The following is a 17761-nucleotide window of genomic DNA, read 5'->3' as shown; positions in this document are numbered from 1 at the left end:
TGTTGACTTAGGGTATTGTTACTATTCCTAACTCCTGGTAAAATATGGAAAAAATTCTGCTGGAACAATGATGTGCAGCCACTCCACTTTATAAATATATCCTCAGCACTCTCAAGAGTGCTCTCAAGTACTACTGGATTAGCAGGAATAACTGCCTTACAGAGGACTATTGTCCCTCACTGAAGTGAGGGAGATTAAGGATCTGAGGAAAAGGAAACAAGGCCTTGGCAATCTCTAAGGACCTAAGGAAAACTGCAAGGATATGTGCAGTAAAATGTTGAAAGCAGATTCTTTTCCATTTTTTTTAAAGTTTATTTATTTATTTTGAGAGCGAGTGAGTGCATGCTTGAGTAGGGGAGGAGCAGAGAGAGAGGGAGAGAATCCCAAGCAGGCTCTGTGATGACCACACAGGGCTCAAACTCACAAACAGTGAGATCATGACCCAAGCTGAAGTCAGATGCTTGACAAAGCCACCTAGGTGCCCCTCTTTTCCAGTTTTAATAAGTGGAACAGGCCACAGGCTGTCCCCAAGAGGTGGAGACTAACAGTACATCTCACACAACCTGATGAAACAGGTGGTCAAGCCACAGGCTCAGTATTATGCACAGAACTCCTATTTAATGAGACACTGAGAATCAACTGTGTTTGATTGTAGTCAAATAGAGTTGTAAAGGCTATTATTTTTCTTCTATGAAAAAACACTAAAGACAAAACCTCCAAATTTCACTAAGTGTTTATTGTTTGTATCTCATGCAGGTGGCTACAATAGGCATTTTCAAGCTACTCTAGCAGAGATACGCATGATTTTAACGAATCCCAGCTCAATGATGCACAAAGGCATATTCTCTCCAGCCACTATTATTTTGAAATGTATGATTGACCAAACTGGACTTTAACAAAAGAAAGGCATTACAGCAAACTCCTGATGGAGGAGATCTAGTTGTTCTCTATCTATTCCCAATGCCTGGCAAGCTTGGATGCAAACTAGATGAATGGCAGGGCTCCTGGGTGTTGGCCAGTCACTACGCATTTCATAAATAGGGACTGGGGTGAGGGTACTACTCTCAATGGTCTCTATGCCATTGGAGAGAGACAGTCACAGTAAAATCCAAGTCTGAAGATAATTCAGAAGTAATTTTGACTGCATATTGAAATGCTTTGCTTTTGGCCTCTTGTTTTTTGGAGAAAATGTGTCCAATTTAGAAGAGGCTAATTTTTAAAATGTAATCATCAATGTCAATATACACTGAAAATTTTTTATTAAAAAATTTTTTTTTAACATTTATTTATTTTTTTGAGAGAAAGAGACACAGGGCATGAGTGGGAGAGGGAGACACAGAATCAGAAGCAGGTTCCAGGCTCTGAGCTATCAGCACAGAGCCTGACACCGGGCTCAAACTCATAAACAGTGAAACCATGACCTGAGCTGAAGTCGGACACTCAACCAACTGAGCCACCCAGGCACCCCTCAAAATTTTTTTAAATGTTCATACCTTTGAATCATAATTCCAATGTGATGTCTACTCTAAAAATGTAATGAAGAAACAAGACCTTTATGTCCAAACATGAGAATTTAAAGGTTATTTTTGACAGAGGAAAACTGAAATGAATTATGATTCATTCTAATGATCATATAGCATTATAAATGACATTTATAACATACTTTAAACACATGGAGGATAGTTATAAATGAAAAACAAGATGTAAAAAAACATGGATAACACTATTTAAATAATTATATATGTCTAGAAAAACACTGGAGTGAAGTACAGTAAAATATGGAATGGGTACAATAAAAAGATTAATAATGATGGTCTTTATTTCAATGAGTTCTACAAGTTTCCATGATGTTTGTTTTTCTTGAGTAACAAAAAAGATCTTAATTGAAAACAAAATTAAATTAGCTCACATTCCCAGAACACCCATAAACTTCACAACAGCTGAAATTAATTAACAAGGATAAGTAAAGTCTAGAATTTAAAACCTACTGTAGTTTGTCTAAAAAGCTAGACATCTGACAATGGATCACTAACAGCAAAATAGTATCCTCGTGGTCTCAATGGGTCATTTGCATCTATTTAAAAATTTGCTTTTACACATTTGCCAGGGAACTAGGTAGAAGAGAACTTACTACATTTGGTTTTCTCAGTATTTTACCAAGGTAAAATAATCTTTAAGATTCTTTTGGATCAATATTCTATCCTTAACTCAATTCTGAGCAAACAAACATAAAATTCATTTGTCTCCCACTCCAGAATGTCACTTTGGGCAAAGTCATAACTAAGTCATTTATATACTCCACATCTAGCCATAGTTACATTATTTATAAGCTCATGAAGTCTGTAATTAAATTATAATGTATTTGTAGGCTACAAATGTGAATGTACCTTTGTGCATTTTTTCCATTCCAGTAGAAATTGCATTGAAAATATACACTTCTAATTATTAAAAAAAAAAAGAGAGAGAAAGAGAAATGAGGGGTAGGTGTATGTTCTTTGCTCCTATGCATTTTTATTGACCTTTTATTTTAATTTAGTCTAACTGCCTCTTCTGCCTTGCTACACTTCACACACCACCAGACAGACCACAGCTTTGTAGGCTCCTTTGGAAAGGGGCATTATCTTTCTCATCACTGCAAATTTCCTTATTATGGCACTTAGCACACAGCATTTACAAAAAGGTACTTGACATGACTCATAGGGAATCATTACAATATTCTACTTCTAATGACAGTGATGATCCAGGTAACCTTTGCTTCCTGAGTTAAGTGATGGGTGAACCCAGATAAGCCAGGACACAGCCTAATTGCTGAGTGTACATCTAGAGAGGGAGGAGAGGGCTGGTTTGGGGTAAAGTGAAGAATCGTGCCTGCAAGCCTGGCTCTGTGTGAGGGAAAGGTCATGCAGGAGGCTCTAGCTGGGGGGAGGGCTGGAGAGAGGAATGGGAGGGACTTTCCTGCTGTCCCTATAAAAACATAGTAAAATCTATACTTCTTACTAACACCTGTAGAATGGGAATCCTGCTTGCAGATGCACGAAGGGCAAAAACAGAAGCCTGTCATGGGTACAGTTGACAATAGGGATAGCATATGTATTTGTTAAATTGGATGCAGAGTCCAACAATTATCTACTAAGTACCTGCTCTGTGCCCAGAATGGTTATATGCCTTGGGACACACCAAGGAAGAGTGATCCATAGTGTGCTCTGCCTTCAGAAACCTGACAGTTCCCTAACGCTTGTCACTGATCTATTTCCAACAGTTGATCCTTATTATTCATGGATTCCGTATTTGTGAAGCCACCTACTCACTAAAATTTGTAACCCCCAAATCATTCTTGTATGTGCAGACTGGCGAAACACAAAACAAAACAAAATCTGAGGTCCCAAACTGCTTTGTTTCTACTTTCATACTGTAAACAAGTATCCCCTTCACAGACTTTTTTTTTTTTTAATATATTTTTGTGTTTTATGTTGGTGACCTCGCTGTTTAAAATAGTGCCTGAGTTGATCAGTTGGTTGAGTATCTGACTCTTGGTTTCAGCTCAGGTCATGATCTCATGGTTTGTGAGTTAGAGCCCCGCACTGGGCTCTCTGCTGACGGCATGGAGCCTGCTTGGGATTCTGTCTCTCTCTCTACCACTCCCTGTCTCAAAAATAAACAAACATTTAAAATGGTCCCCAGGTATAGTGTTAAAGTGCTGTCTAGTGTTCTAAGCAAAAAAGGGTTATGTGTCTTACAGAGAAAAATGTGTGTTAGATAAGCTTCATTCAGGCAGGAGTTATAGGTTGTTGGCCGTGAGTTCAATGTGAATGAATCAATATATATTGAGGTGTCTATAAGCAGAAACATAAAGCAAAGCTATGTACTGATTGGTTAACAAAAATGTGATCAGGAACTTAACTGTGTTGCCCCTAAGAGCAATGGTTCAGTACTTAGTACACTAATTCAGCATTTGTAGGACTTTGTAAGAACTACCATTAATAATGAGAATGAACTGAATTTGTGACTTCCTCTATTGCTATTTAATGGAAGGGGAAAGCAGACGAGAAGTAAGCTTTATTAAGGGCCAACTGTGGGCCAAACACTGTGCTAAACATTAACTCACGTAACTCTCATAACCAATTTGTGAGGCAGGTAATATCTTTATTTTACAGATGAGAATACTGATGATCAGAGAGGTTAAGTAAATTTCCCAAGGTCACACAGCCAGTGGTAGAACAGTATTCCCTAATAATGCCTGGGAGATGATTGGGGGAGATGATAAAATTGAACTGAACATTTGTTTTCAGTCTCAGAGTTTTTGTAATAGTAGGACATAAGTATAAGGGGCAATTTTGGAAGATGACAATGAGGAAGAGTTCAGCCAAGTGACAAAAAATTCTCCTCTAGGTTGGGGGACCTAGAAGCTGGACAGTCACCTCTCCCTGTTAGAGATTCTGAGGGGGGTGAGAGAGGGATGGGCTTCCCCCAGTGTAAAGGTTCTCCTTCCCCACAGGGCACATTATAATCTACTTTTATTCTTTCATTTACACAATAAGTATGTACTGAATACCTACTATCTTATCCCAAGGACTGTTTAGACACTAGAGTTTCAACAGTGAACAGATAAAAAGCACCAGGCTCGTGGAACTTATGTTCCAGTGACAATTTTTTCTTTTTTTTTTTTTTTATTTTGAGAGAGAGGAGGAGGGGGAGGGGCAGGAAAAGAGGGAGAGAGAAGCCCAAGGAGGTCCTGAACTGTCAGCATGGAGCCCGACGTAGGGCTTGAACTCACAAACTGTGAGATCATGACCTGAGCTGAAATCAAGAGTCTGATGCTTAACCAACTGGGCCACGCGGGCACCCCTAGTGACAGAATTAAAAGATTGAGTCGTGTGTCTTTAGATTACTATTTTTCTTAAAGTACTGTGGTACTCCAATTTTTATTAATACCAACAAATACTGACAGTTGTAGAAATATTTCCATTCTGTCTGACTCAGATAACAGCACTGAAATGGCCAAGGAGATAAGCAGCAGCCAAACCACCATGCTGCTTGCGTTATCCTGAGTGTTCATGCTTTCTAGGGCTTCCATTTCCCACAGTGAACTAGATATTCTGAAAAGTTGTCCTGCTGTGAAACATTACATGCTGGATAAGTGCAGGAAAAATTGGCTCATCATTATTATAATTATCCTAATGAAATGGTGCACACCCAGTCACTTGAAGTCTTTTTAGAACAATGCTTCTGAACCTGGCCTGGACATTAAATCATCTGGGAGCTTTTAAAAGGCCTGCTGCCCAGGTTACACGCAAACCAATTAAATAAGAATCTTGGAGTAGAAGTCAGGCATCAGAATTTTATAAAACTCCCCAGGAGATTCTGATGTCCTGCCAAGGTCAAGAATCACCGCTTTAGAATGGGATCGAGCACACGATGTACATGGAGAGTTGGTGGTCCCAGTGTTTTGTCAACTTTACTCACAATTGCTGAAGCTGGTAGATCTGAAAAGTTATCCAGCGTCTTAAATTTCCTCCCCATACCCTCATCTTCTGCTCTCCACCCTATGCTAGGAGGTGGATGGCATCACTTTTCAGGTAGATGCAAAGAACCAACCTAAGTGGGTACCTTCCTGAGTCTAAGTATTCCCGTTTATAGTTAAGTGTTTTGATTTTTTTTAAACTAGTTCCTGCTGAGGTACATGTAAAAGCCAAAGAAGAGACACATGAATTGCAAGCAAAGAAGAGACACAAATTCCACAAGTCTCCAAAGTCAAGGATAATACCCAATATGTACCTAATAAATATTAATCATACTCTCCCTCTGCCAATCTCAGTGATTTTGGTTCATAGTCTTTTTTGTAGCCAATTATCTCTGGGTTTTTTGGTTTTTATATGAACCAAACAACAAAACACAAAAACATTTTCGATGTATGCAGGGAAGAAACAGACCAATCATTACTTAAGTGTCCTTTGAATCTAAAATGTCCTCTATACTTGAAAGGTGCTCTCAGGAAACAAAAAAAAGGGTGTGACATGAAAGATGGAAATACTCCATGTTGTAAAGCAAAGTGAACCCTCTGGCCAGCACCCTGGGTGGTTACTTGCATTTGACTCTGGGGTCTCAGAGATGGAGCACGGCTCTCTGCCCTGGAATCCTTGAAGAACAATAACAAGAGCTAGATGAAAGTTTCCAGGGATTTGGTTCTAAGAACATTACCCTGACATTTTGCTTGCAGAGTTCTAAACACAGGTTTCAGATCTAACTTGGAGATACACAGGGCGGTATTACATTTGGATTGGTCAAGTAAGACATAATGCATCACAGTCAAGGTGCTTATAAACTAACTCGTACCAGGGCTTATAATGCTAGGAACAACAAAAACTGAAATGAAACAGCATTTAATGAGACTTTTCTATGTGCCAGGTACCGAAGCTTTTCGTGTATTACCTCACTTAAGCTCCCAACAACCCTAAGTGGCAGACATTATTATTACACCAGTTTTGCAAGTAAGAAAACTATGGATCAAGGAGGTTTGGGTCACACAAGTAGTTAAGTGGCAAAGGGGGATTTGACTCATGTGGTCTGATTCCCAAGTTCACATCCTTAAACATTCTGCTGTATTTCCTCACTTGTATCAAATTTTGGCTGCTGGGTGACCAGAAATCATAAGAGTTGAAGACAACTGGTAGGGTCAGGCCTGGGATCGGCCTTGGAGACCTATCAAGCCCATGGTTATGGGGTTATGGCTATCTCCCCTTCCTCCTGGACTGGGCCGGAGAGGGGCTCTACTGGGTTTGGACTGATACATGGAATAAGTGAGGATCCTAAAGTACCTGAAAAAACTTCAACCCAAAGCAGCATCAAGAAAAGAAGGGACAACCGTCTCCTGGATAACACCGACCTTTCAGAGGTAGCATGCCAACGTTTGGCTTATTTGCTATCTATGGGAGAATGCCACATGTGGTTCCTAAGTCTGGGGATGGAATTGGGGAGGCACACTGAGCAGTGTTCACCGTGTATCAAGTTGCTGGCCAAGCTCTGTAACTAACAAAGGGCTGGGACTGGAGAGAAAACCTCATTTCTTTGTGCTCAGGCAGGAGAAAGGGGCAGCATGCAATGATAGGCCAGGGAGGGAGGTGGGGGGAGAGGGGGGGGAGGGGGAGGAGAGAGAGAGAAGAGGGAGAGAGAGAGAGAAGAGGGAGGGAGAGAGAGAGAGAAGAGGGAGAGAGAGAGAGAAGAGGGAGAGAGAGAGAGAAGAGGGAGAGAGAGAAAAGAAAGACGCCTCCAAGGAGGCAGGAGTGAGGGAGGGGCTGCTCACTTTCCCATATCACAACCAGGTCCAAAAGGCCTGCCCCTGCCCCAACAGTTCTCTTCTAGTGAACCAAAGCCTTGGTGGGGCACAAAGAGCTGAGCTGCATCAGCCTCTCCCGCCTGCTCCACAGCGCTGATCTGAGGCACACCTGTGCACAGTGGGGCCTCTGGCTCCGAAGCTCTGGCCCATCAAAACTTGGCAGCTTCTTGCTCTCCGCCCCAGCCTGCCCTCTCCAGCTGGGCTGGGCATCTCTAATAAGCAGCCTCTCTGCATGGATCGCCTCGCCTCACCTCACCTCCTGTAACTCAGAGCGGCGCTGCTGCCTAAGCATTTCAAGCTCAGTCACATGCTCTACGGCTTCCTGGGGGGGGGGGGGGGGGGAATTCCTTCGGAAGCCAGGGTTGCCGCGTAATTGCTGCAGCTGCTGCTGAAATCCACTTTCGGATTTCTGTTCCCGGAGCAGAAAGTTCTGAAAGCGCCCGTGGAGAAGGAGCAGGCTTTGCATCCCTGCAGGCTCAGGCTACCCAGACAAATTCCTAAAGCCTCATTTCTGTGTGGTCTCTTTCAAAACCTTCTGAATGTTCCCGGAGATCTATTTCTTGATAAATTTTTCCTCCCTTGCTTGGGGTCAGGCCAGAAGAGAGAACAGATGTCAGATCTAAAGCTTTCCCAATTCAACCACTTGACCACTGGCCAGCTAATCTGCCATGATGTAAATGAAATGTCTTTGAGCCTTTCTTGCTGGGGGGGTGGGGTGGGGAGACAAGCCTCCAAAAAAGCTGGAGACGTCCCTGTTTCAAGAAAAACAACATGAAAGAACAGAGTGATTGAAGTCAGCTGCATTTCTGCCTGTTAGAATATTAAAGTGCTCTCTCTTTTTTCCTCTCAAAAAGTCAAAATGGATTATGCTGGAGTTCTCAAACCCCCACAAGGATTTTCCTTCTCTTGCACGTGATCACCTGACAAAATATATGCTTCAGTCTGTAAGGGGAGTAATCCCACAACGAATCCCAGCTCAGATGTGCAGTAAATATTATTATCCCAGCTGAGAAAACTGATGCCAGAGTGGTGCCGGGGTGGGTGTGTGCAGGGCTCAGTCAGCACTCAGAACTAAAATTTCAGGTGAAGGGGAACACTGGAGTGTGTTGACAGTTATCTTAACTGTCTTTTTCTCCTTCCTCACCTTACTCGGACTTACCAGAAAGCCTGGCAGATGATCAAACACCATAGAAACAAACGTTATGCTCCCAGAGGTCCTGCTTGGGAAAATATTCATGCTAGCTGCTCCCAGCACACCAGCCCTTCAAAAGCCTCTTGGCTGCAATTGAAGAGACTTTCCAATCTGGCCCTGGAAGGACTGCCACTAGACTGAGCTATCTGTACGCAGCGCCCCTTCGATACATTCTTTTAAGAAATATCATTCTGCGTTGCATGTAATAGGACATTTATTATAAGGTGAACCACAAAAAGCCAAGTAAACTAAGACATTAACTTTGTTATCATAAAGAATTTCTATTTTATGCTAAAAGAAAGAGCTCTTCTAGAGCTATTTATACAGGGATGTATCATATATCCCCGATCAATTCATCAAAAAAAAACTGTAAGATAAATGTATTAAGGTATTCTACAATGCACTATGTAGAGTTCTTGCTCCCAAAGAATTTACAGTCTAGTCAATAAGGACTCTTTACATTTGGTGCAGCACACTTTATAGTGATTTCATATCTGTTTTATACTCTGACATTCACAATAATCCTGTGAAGGAGTACACCAAACTGTGCCTTCATTTATTAAATGCATTACCCTGAAGTTTTGAAGGTGTTGCTTTTTCATAGTAAACTCTATTTTGAACATGTTGGCTTGTCCTTGGCCCTCTTGGTGTAAGTAAGTAACATCATACCACAGGAATGGGGCACTGTCTACACTGGGTTACTAGGTTTGTTTTATCTGGTCTGAACCTACCTACCTACTTTCCTTCCTTCCTCTCTTTTTTTTTTTTCCGAGAGAGGGCATAAGTAAGCAAGGGGCAGAGAGAGAAACAGAGAAGCAGTGCTCGAGCTCACAAACAATGAGATCATGACCTGAACTGAAGTCAGATGCTTAATGGACTGTGCCACCCAGGCGCCCTGGTCTGAACCTTTCTTTTCAGACACAAAAATGCTCTGCAACCTCAACGTGCTTTTGGACGCAGTCCATTTCTGGTTGGTTCCTCTCTCTGGTAACCCACTGCTTGGTGGAGGCATTGAGAGAGGTGGGGCTATTGCTCAATCCAGCTTTTTCTTTTTTGATTTTGGGGGCTTCAAGCCCAGTGCTGAGCCCAATGTGGGGGTTGAACTCACCACCCTGAGATCAAGGCCTGAGCTGAGGGATGCTTAACAGACTGAGCTGTCCAGGCACCCCTCCAGCTGTTTCTAATAACCTCACCTAGCTTTCTTTTGTAGAACGGTAAAGTCGATTCAACAAATTAGCTTTTTCTAAGGCACCAGATCATTTTGCCACTAATCCAACTTGAGAAAAAAAGAGTTCAATTATTTAACTCATCAATTTTAAGTAAAAATAAATAAATAAACATTTTCCCCCTCCCCCACATGTTATCAACCCTGGCTTTCTTCTACAGACCTCTTCACTTTCTTGTGTAGGCTTTGTGGGGGTAGTGGGGTGCTGGTCTTAACGGACCTGAAAAACCCACCCAGAACAGCCTTGGGAAAGCTTTCCTTAGCTATTTCTAGTCCCTCCCACCCACCCTCCTAAAGAGTAAAGGTCTCCCTGCGAAATCTTTAAAATTGCCTAATATAAGCTAACATTCATTTACACACATGTCTTCTTCCATCTCAAATCTTTCTAACAGTGCTGCCCTGGATCTAAATTACAAAAAAAGGTTACATTCATATGGTCCCTAGCTTAAAAGTTCTTTTGACGATAGTTCAGGGTTCCTTTTTAGTAAAGCTGCCAAAAACAAGATGTTGTCTTACAATTAAAAACACAGATGAGGTGAGATCATTTGTGGGGTAGCTTGAGGTAAAGGAAGCACTATAATCTTATCCACTGTGGGCAGGAATTTAGAGTGAAGGAAGGCTGGCCAGCCTTGGACTCCATCCAGGAGAGTTTTGTCGCTAAACTACCCAAAGAGAGCCTTATAAGGCAGTCTCTTGTAGAAGGCAAGTCTGCAGTAAACCGGAGAGCAGGCTCGTGGGGAAGGATGGAAATCCTATTTAGCGGTGTCAATAAATGCCTGATCAGCTCAATCATTCCATCTCACAGGCCCAGGGTATAAAAGATTTTTAAAGTTATAACAACCTCTTCTACAGGTTTCCTCTCCTCACTGAGGTGATCTCTCAGCTCCCCAAAGAGAATCTTTGAAACTGAATTCCCCAGACTCCCATGTGAGCAGGTTACGGTATTCAACAGTTTTTACCAGCAAGTTCTTCCTACTGTGTATTCTAAATGTGCCTCATGGCTACTTAATTCCAGGCCTTTTAATTCCATCTCCTGAGGAACTGTAGAACAGTAGGTCAGGCACCTTCCACTTAATAACTAATTCCCAACCATGAAGAAACATTAACTTGTTCTTTGGATTATTTTCCTCCAAAAGAATCTTAAGTCCTTTAAGACCCCTTTGGCAAGGCTGCCTATGTTCTTTTCTAAAGCTTCTTCAGGTTTTCAAATCCTTACTAAAATGCAATGATTAAAACTAGGTAAACTAAAAATGAACCAGTGATTCACTTAACTTTCTAGAAGTTTCTGTGCTTAAGAAGGGCAAATGAGGCCAGAAAAAATTTTAAAGCATTTCTGTTGGTCTGGGGTGGACTTTTTGGGAGGTGACATTTTCTGTTTCTGATCTGAAAGCAGACGGAGGAATGGGAATTGTGGGCGAGAGAGGAAGAGCTTCCTGAAATGAGCAAGTGGGTTATAATTTGGGAGCAGGGCTAGCTAATGAGCAGAGGATGTGTGGGTACTTTGTAAGGAGTCATTTATAAGAAAAAAGCACAGTACAATGGGCTTGTCTCTGCCAAGCAACACACAGCTTGCCATGGCAGGTTAAGAGCCCGGATCTGACAATGCTTCTAAGATCTGAGAAACGTAAGGTCTTGTGAAGAAGTCTAGGCAGCTTTTGCTGGGATTATTGTAACAGCCTCCTAAGGCAGTCTCTGACTGCAGTCTTGCCCCTCTTCCAATCCCATTCTAAGGGTGGCCAACACAGATTTTTAAAAAGCATAAATCCAATGTTATCACCGAATATGTCCCTCAGCTCTGGTGATCACCTCTAAACTTCAATGCATCTAAACTTCTCCATCCTTGGGGTCAAGTGTTCAGCAGTCGCCTCTGCTCTCCTGTTCTGCGAGGCAGCCCTATGGAACCATGTGCTATTCCTTCTGCTGCTAATGCTCTTCTCTCCATTCTAAGTCCGTTCCAACCCCCATGCTAGCTCTTCTCCAGCCAATTCCTTTACATCCCCATCTCAGGACCTTACTCTTCCAGGAAGTCATTCCTGGCCCTTTTTCTACAAGTTTGGGTTAAGGATCCCCCTCATCTGGGCTCTGTGGCCATCTTTATGGTATAACTGTTAGTTTACAAAGCATTGCATGGACTTCCGTTCCCCCCATCCCTGGAGATAAACCAGACCATTAGTAATCTCATTTAAGTTTCAAATCCCTATTCCAACTTTCAGTAAAGTTCTACAATTCTGGTATCAGTGGCAATGTGTTTTTTTCATGCCACCAAGCAATTCTTTGATAGCAGCTGTGCATCCTACTGTTCAACTCTTTTCTGACACTATCTACCTAGAGATAGTGTTAGATCACACAGCTCGGTCCCACAAGACTACACTCCCACTTCAGATGCCTATCCCAAGTCCAGTTGGTCACCTGTGCTTCTGACTGGCCATAAACTGGGTTCCAACGACTCCCTCTCCTTGGTTCAATGGATTGCTAGAATGCTCACAGAATTCAGAGAAACACTTTACTTACAAAATTACCAGTTTATTATAAAAGGATGTAACTCAGGAACAGCCAGACAGGAGAGATATATAGGGCAAGGTATGGGGGCAGGGGTATAGAGTTCCCATGCCCTCTCCAGGAGGGCCATTCTTCCAGCATTTCCACATGTACACCAGCACGGAAGTTCTCTGAACCCATCCTTTTGGGTATTTGTGGAGGCTTTGTTACATAAGCATGCCTTAATGATTCGATGACAATCATTGGTGATCTCCAGCCCCTCTTCCCTTCCAGGGGGTGAAGAGTAGGCCTGAAAGTTCCAACCCTTTAGTCATGTGGTTGGTTCAACTGGCAACCAGCCCCCAACCACAGTCCCAAAGTAACTCATTAACATACAAAAGACACCCCACCACTCTCCATACCTCGGAAATTCCAAGGGTTTTAGGAGCTTTGCTGCAGAAACGGGCAGGAAGATCACATATATATTTATTATTATAAATCACAATATCACAAGTTCATAACTCATTGAACGACAGTAACAGAACATGGACATTTGAATGATAGGTTATCAAAATAAAATGAGCCTAAAATGAGCTTCTCAAAGAACAAATGTTTAAAGTCCATCAAATAAAACTAACGTTAAGAGTTCAGGATAAGAGAGGAAGAGGAGTCAAACGTCAGATGTATTCCCGGGCCTAGACTTCAGAAAGGCAGAATATACAAGAAGAAAAGAGAACAGACAAGCAGGAGAGTCCACAGCTTGCATTTCCAAACAGGAAGGCCCTTTCTTACGTGGATTTCTTTGTTTAATCAACAAACATTTATAAAGCGTCCAATAGCCAGCTACTGTGTTTATAAATAATTATAAGACAGCGTCCCTCTTTTAGGATGCTCCTATGAGGAAAACAGACATCCAAAGAGCCCTTTGGTTGGGGCGGGGGGGGGGGCACCTGGGTAGCTCAGTTGGTTAAGTGTCCAACTTCGGCTCGGGTTATGATCTCATGGCTCATGAGTTTGAGCCCCATATTGGGCTCTGCTGACAGCTCAGACAGAGCCTGAAGCCTGCTTTGGATTCTGTATCTCCCTCTTTCTCTCTGCCCTTCCCCTGCTTGTGCTCTCTATCTCTCAAAAATGAATAAACATTAAAAAAAAAAAATTAAAAAAAAAAAAAGAGTCTCTTTGGTTTGTCCCCCCCCCCTTTTTTCCCTTTCCATATATTCATCTATTTCACAACACTGAACCTTAACAACAACTCTGAGATAGGTATGATTATAATCCTTATATTAAGGGTGAGGAAACCCAGGCCCAAAGAGGTCAAATAATTTGCTTAAGGATCAGTAAGTGACAGTTACAATTCACACCCAGGGAGTTTGGTTCTAGAGCTCAGTGTCTTAACTATTCTGCTAGAATGCCTCTTGCTTATATACACACAGCATGTGTGCAATAAATATTGTTGAAAAAGGACTGGAAGCCTACAGAGAACTGAAGGACATCATTAAGGGGGTAGAGGGTAGGTGGAGCCAGGGGAGTCAAGGAGCTTCCTGGACAAAGGGACAGGCCCTGATCTTGAAGGCCTAATGTTCAAAGGGCGGAAAGACAAGTGAGGGCAAGGGGGTGACTGTGAACAACAGCAAATAGCAACACTTACTGCGGCTGGACCATGACTGGGTTGGAGGGAAGAGGCCAAAGAATACAGTTATGGTAAAGAGCCTCATTCGTCCTGATAGGTGGTTTGAATTTAGTTCTAGAAATGCTAAACACAGAGACTCTTAAAGAATTCTGGGGCACCTGGGTGGCTCAGTCATTAAGCATCTGACTTCAGCTCAGGTCATGATCTGATGGTTCATGAGTTCGTGTCCCACATTGGGTGAGTCCGCTTCTCTCTCTCTCTCTCTCTCTCTCTGCCTCTTGCTCACTTGCGCCCTCTCTCTCAAAAAATATAACAAAAAAACAATGAATTCTGATTCCACAATTAAAAACTGTGAGGGAGAAGAGGAGGAGAGGGGACCCAAAGGGACCAACGTGGTTGAAACGGAATTGCCAAGAAGCTCAGATTTAAAGGACCAGGAACAAAAGGTGTTAATCAAGAATTGGAATAAAGGAGCACCATGTTCTCTTCCAACCATGAGATTTTAATACATATATCTCAGCACCTCTATATTAACTTTTTATTTTTTTTTAAGTTTATTTATTTTGAGAGAGGGAGAGAGAGAGAGAGCACATGCACAAGTCGGGGAGAGGCAGAGAAAGAGACAGAGAGAGAGGGAGAGAGAATCCCAAGCAGGCTCCACACTGTCAGTGCAGAGCCTGTCATGGGGCTCGAACTCACGAACCTCAAGATCATGACCTGAGCTGAAATCAAGAGTCGGACGCTTAGCCAACTGAGCCACCCAGGTGCTCCTATATTAACCCTTTATTAAACTGCATTGTCACATCCCCTCTTCCAGTTACTCATGACTTCAGGGACTTCAATAATGACACTAAATGCATGATGGCAGTTCCAACCTTTGAGATTATCTTTCAGACATACTTTCAAAAAGGTGGCTTTGCCTCTTATCACAGGTACAGAAAACAAGCAGACTAAGATCTTTTCCCCAGACAGTGGGTAAGTGGTAATCTCAGAAAAGAAGAGGATGATTGGAAGTGTCTCCAGCCCCCCAAGGAAGGCACACAGGGAGGGGAGACTGCAACCTGTGTGGATACATTAATTAGCAGGACCAGATCTGTTCTGTGCATCCCCAGCTGTAGAACATCTAGCACAGTGCTGACACCAGCTATCTGCTCAATAAATGTTGGTTAGTGAGATCAGCAGGAATGTCCCCTTCCTCTCAACACTTGAGGAAGCATAACTTGAAATTCCTCTCAGGGTAGAAATGGCTGGAGGAACCTAGAAAACACATTTCCTATTCTTTGCAAAGCCCCAGTACTAAATGGCACAGAAATAAATGGCACTCTGTCAGATTTGCCTCTGTAGCTGTCAAAACACATCCACATCAGGAGAAATATATTAGGAGATACGGTTTTAGTCCCATTTGTCTCTGCTGTAGACAAGCACACTGGTAGACCTCACATTCTTTTCTGCTTTCTCTGACATTCTCCTACAAATGGTCCCAGGCACCACACCCCCATCTCTAGATTCAGACTGGGAAGAAAAGGCTAATTTTGTCAAGGTTTCCAGTTTTGGACGCTATTTCACTTAACATCTTCCTAAACAAAAAGAAAAACCAGGTCCACATCTTCAAGGGATTTGCAGTCTGGAAAGATGCTGGGGAACGGGGTGTACATGGTAATGAGGTGATAGGATTAGTTCTCTACAACTATCACTCTCAAGATTTTATAATCCCACTGTGCATTTAGAGACACAAATAGCAAGAGAGAAAAAGGGATAAAACTAGCTACGGGCTAGAATTGACAACAATGCTTAAACAATCCCCAAGCTAACCTTTGGCTGTGATAAGCAAGTCCCAATGATCTGGAAAGACTGTGGGGAAAAATTCCCCTTAGAATGTTTATAAGAAAATCTCAGTATTTGGAAGGAGTTTTTAAACGATGCACATTTCTCTTTTCAAGATATGACTGATAAATGAGATCCAAAAAAACAAATGACTGTTTCTGTTGGAAAAGTATATGAATTATTTTGGGTTGTGATTTTCCAAGTTCAAGGTGATGATGGTAATATAAATAGTCCACAGTAAGTTACATGATTTAAAGCTTTCAATAGTGAACTCTGAAATGAGTGACATACGACCTATCAGAGTATGGGCTTCTGGGAAAAACTCTAAAAAAAGAACTATTTGGAAAGTGTGGAGAAAGTCTGAGCTGTGCTTAAAGAAGCAACTGCTTCTGTCATTTCAGGAGAACTGCCTCCCTCCCTTTTGCTGTGTTGGCTGGGGCTAGGAGAGGGACTGCCAAGGTTGGATCTCTCTAACATTTCCCTATGGAAAATGTTATTTCAGACAGAGTTAAAAATCTCCGAGGTTTTTTTCCCCTTACAAGTCCGGGCTCTTATTTATTTTCTCCTTTCATTTATGGCAAGTTTGGATCTGTCTGGAATAAAATAAATGATCAAACATAACCTCAAAGGCATTCCTGCCGAACAGTGCATCCTGGGGACGAATTACACATAAAAAAGGGACAAGAAAGAAAAACAAAATGGTCATAAGGTTCACAGTATAAACTACATCATAAAAACATTCTTCAAAGACTTTGCACTTTTTGCCCACAAATAATTAGCTAGTTAGATTATTGTTTGAGAATCGTTAATTTCCAGTAAGTGAATTACTTTCTCTAACATTAAGAGACCATGAAATCCAATTTTTAAAATTCTTACAATCTAGCCAGTTAAACGTGGGACAAATAACTTCTCTGACAGTCCTTTACTTTGTATTTCAGAGTCAAACTCTTCCCCCTTCACTCTTGATTTCACTTCTATATCCACACAAGCCAAGAAAGAAGGACGAGAAAATGACATCTCTGGGTTTCCAAAAGAATGGGGGCAGCTTTTGCTTATCGACTTGCCAGCTGTCAGTATGAGCTGGGTCGCGGGAGTCTTGTGGTGCCAGAAAAACTTTTCTATATATACACTCGCCCCGCAAAACCTCACTTCTTGGCGCACGCAACAAGCTTCCAAAATAAAACCCCGAGAGAGAGAGAGAGAGAGAGAGAGAGAGAGAGAGAGAGAGAAGAGGGGGCGTTGCCTATGCCTCCTAGCCTCTCAGAGGCGCCCAAATCCTCCCCTCGGATCCGTCTCCCGGATGCCCAGGGAAGTATCCCGGGGCACAACGGCCGAGTACGCCCCGCCGGGTCTGACCCGCGAGGGGGCGCGCGGCCGACGGGGCAGGGTTGGAAGGGAAAGCGCTCGTGCCCACCTTGCTCGCAGGTGCCCTTGCTGACCTGGGTGATAGCCTTCTCCCCGCGGCTCTCGGCCCTCAGGCTGGCGGCGCGCAGCTGGCACCCGCTGGAGTAGGTGATGCCGTCGCTACCGCACACCGGGTAGCGGCTCTTGCACACGCACACGCCGCTCACCCCCGGGCCGCCGGCTGCTGCCCCGGCTTTACCCTTCCGCCTCTTGCGGCTCTTCACGCACTCCATGCCCGGCGCGCAGTGCCCCCTGCCGGCGCCGCCGCCCCCGCACGGCTCGCCCTCGCCGCGGGCGCACACCGGGCAGCAGCCACAGGCGTCGCGGGTCTCGCCCAGAGGGCAGCCCCGCGGGGGCAGGGGCGGGCAGGCGGCCGGCTCGCAGGGGCCGCAGACGTCCGAAGAGGAGGAAGAGGAGAGGGGCAGGAGCAGGAGCAGCAGCCCGGCCGCGCTGAGGAGCAGGGCGCGCAGCGGCGGCCACTCCATGGCTGGGCGCGGAGGCGGCGGGAGCGCGAGTAAGCCTGATCCCGCAGGCTGACGTTTTAAACCCCGCGCCCCGCCCGGCGGGGCCGCGGGAGCCACACCCCAGGGCGGCGAGAGCGCGGCCGCCCCGCCCGCGCCGCGCCTCCCGGGACCGCCGGGCTCCAGCGCGCCCCTGCCGGCGGGGCGGGGCAGG

The 17761-nt window shown here is 43.7% G+C and overlaps 1 protein-coding gene across 1 annotated transcript in view; it reads right to left on the bottom strand.

The window, feature by feature from the left end:
* IGFBP7 (insulin like growth factor binding protein 7) overlaps positions 1-17634 on the bottom strand; it is a 77103-nt gene extending 59469 nt beyond the window's left edge. Inside the window, exon 1 of the mRNA XM_025922122.2 lies at positions 17097-17634. Within this exon, the coding sequence (XP_025777907.2) occupies positions 17097-17571 (475 nt within the window). The 5' untranslated portion in view covers positions 17572-17634. The remainder of the gene's footprint in view (positions 1-17096) is intronic.
* Positions 17635-17761: the final 127 nt, after the last annotated feature.

The sequence above is a fragment of the Puma concolor genome, chromosome B1, assembly GCF_028749965.1.
Source record: "Puma concolor isolate L17-30 chromosome B1, mPumCon1.1.hap2, whole genome shotgun sequence".
Lineage (NCBI taxonomy): Eukaryota > Metazoa > Chordata > Mammalia > Carnivora > Felidae > Puma > Puma concolor.
This window is presented reverse-complemented; position numbering and strand designations above follow the sequence as displayed.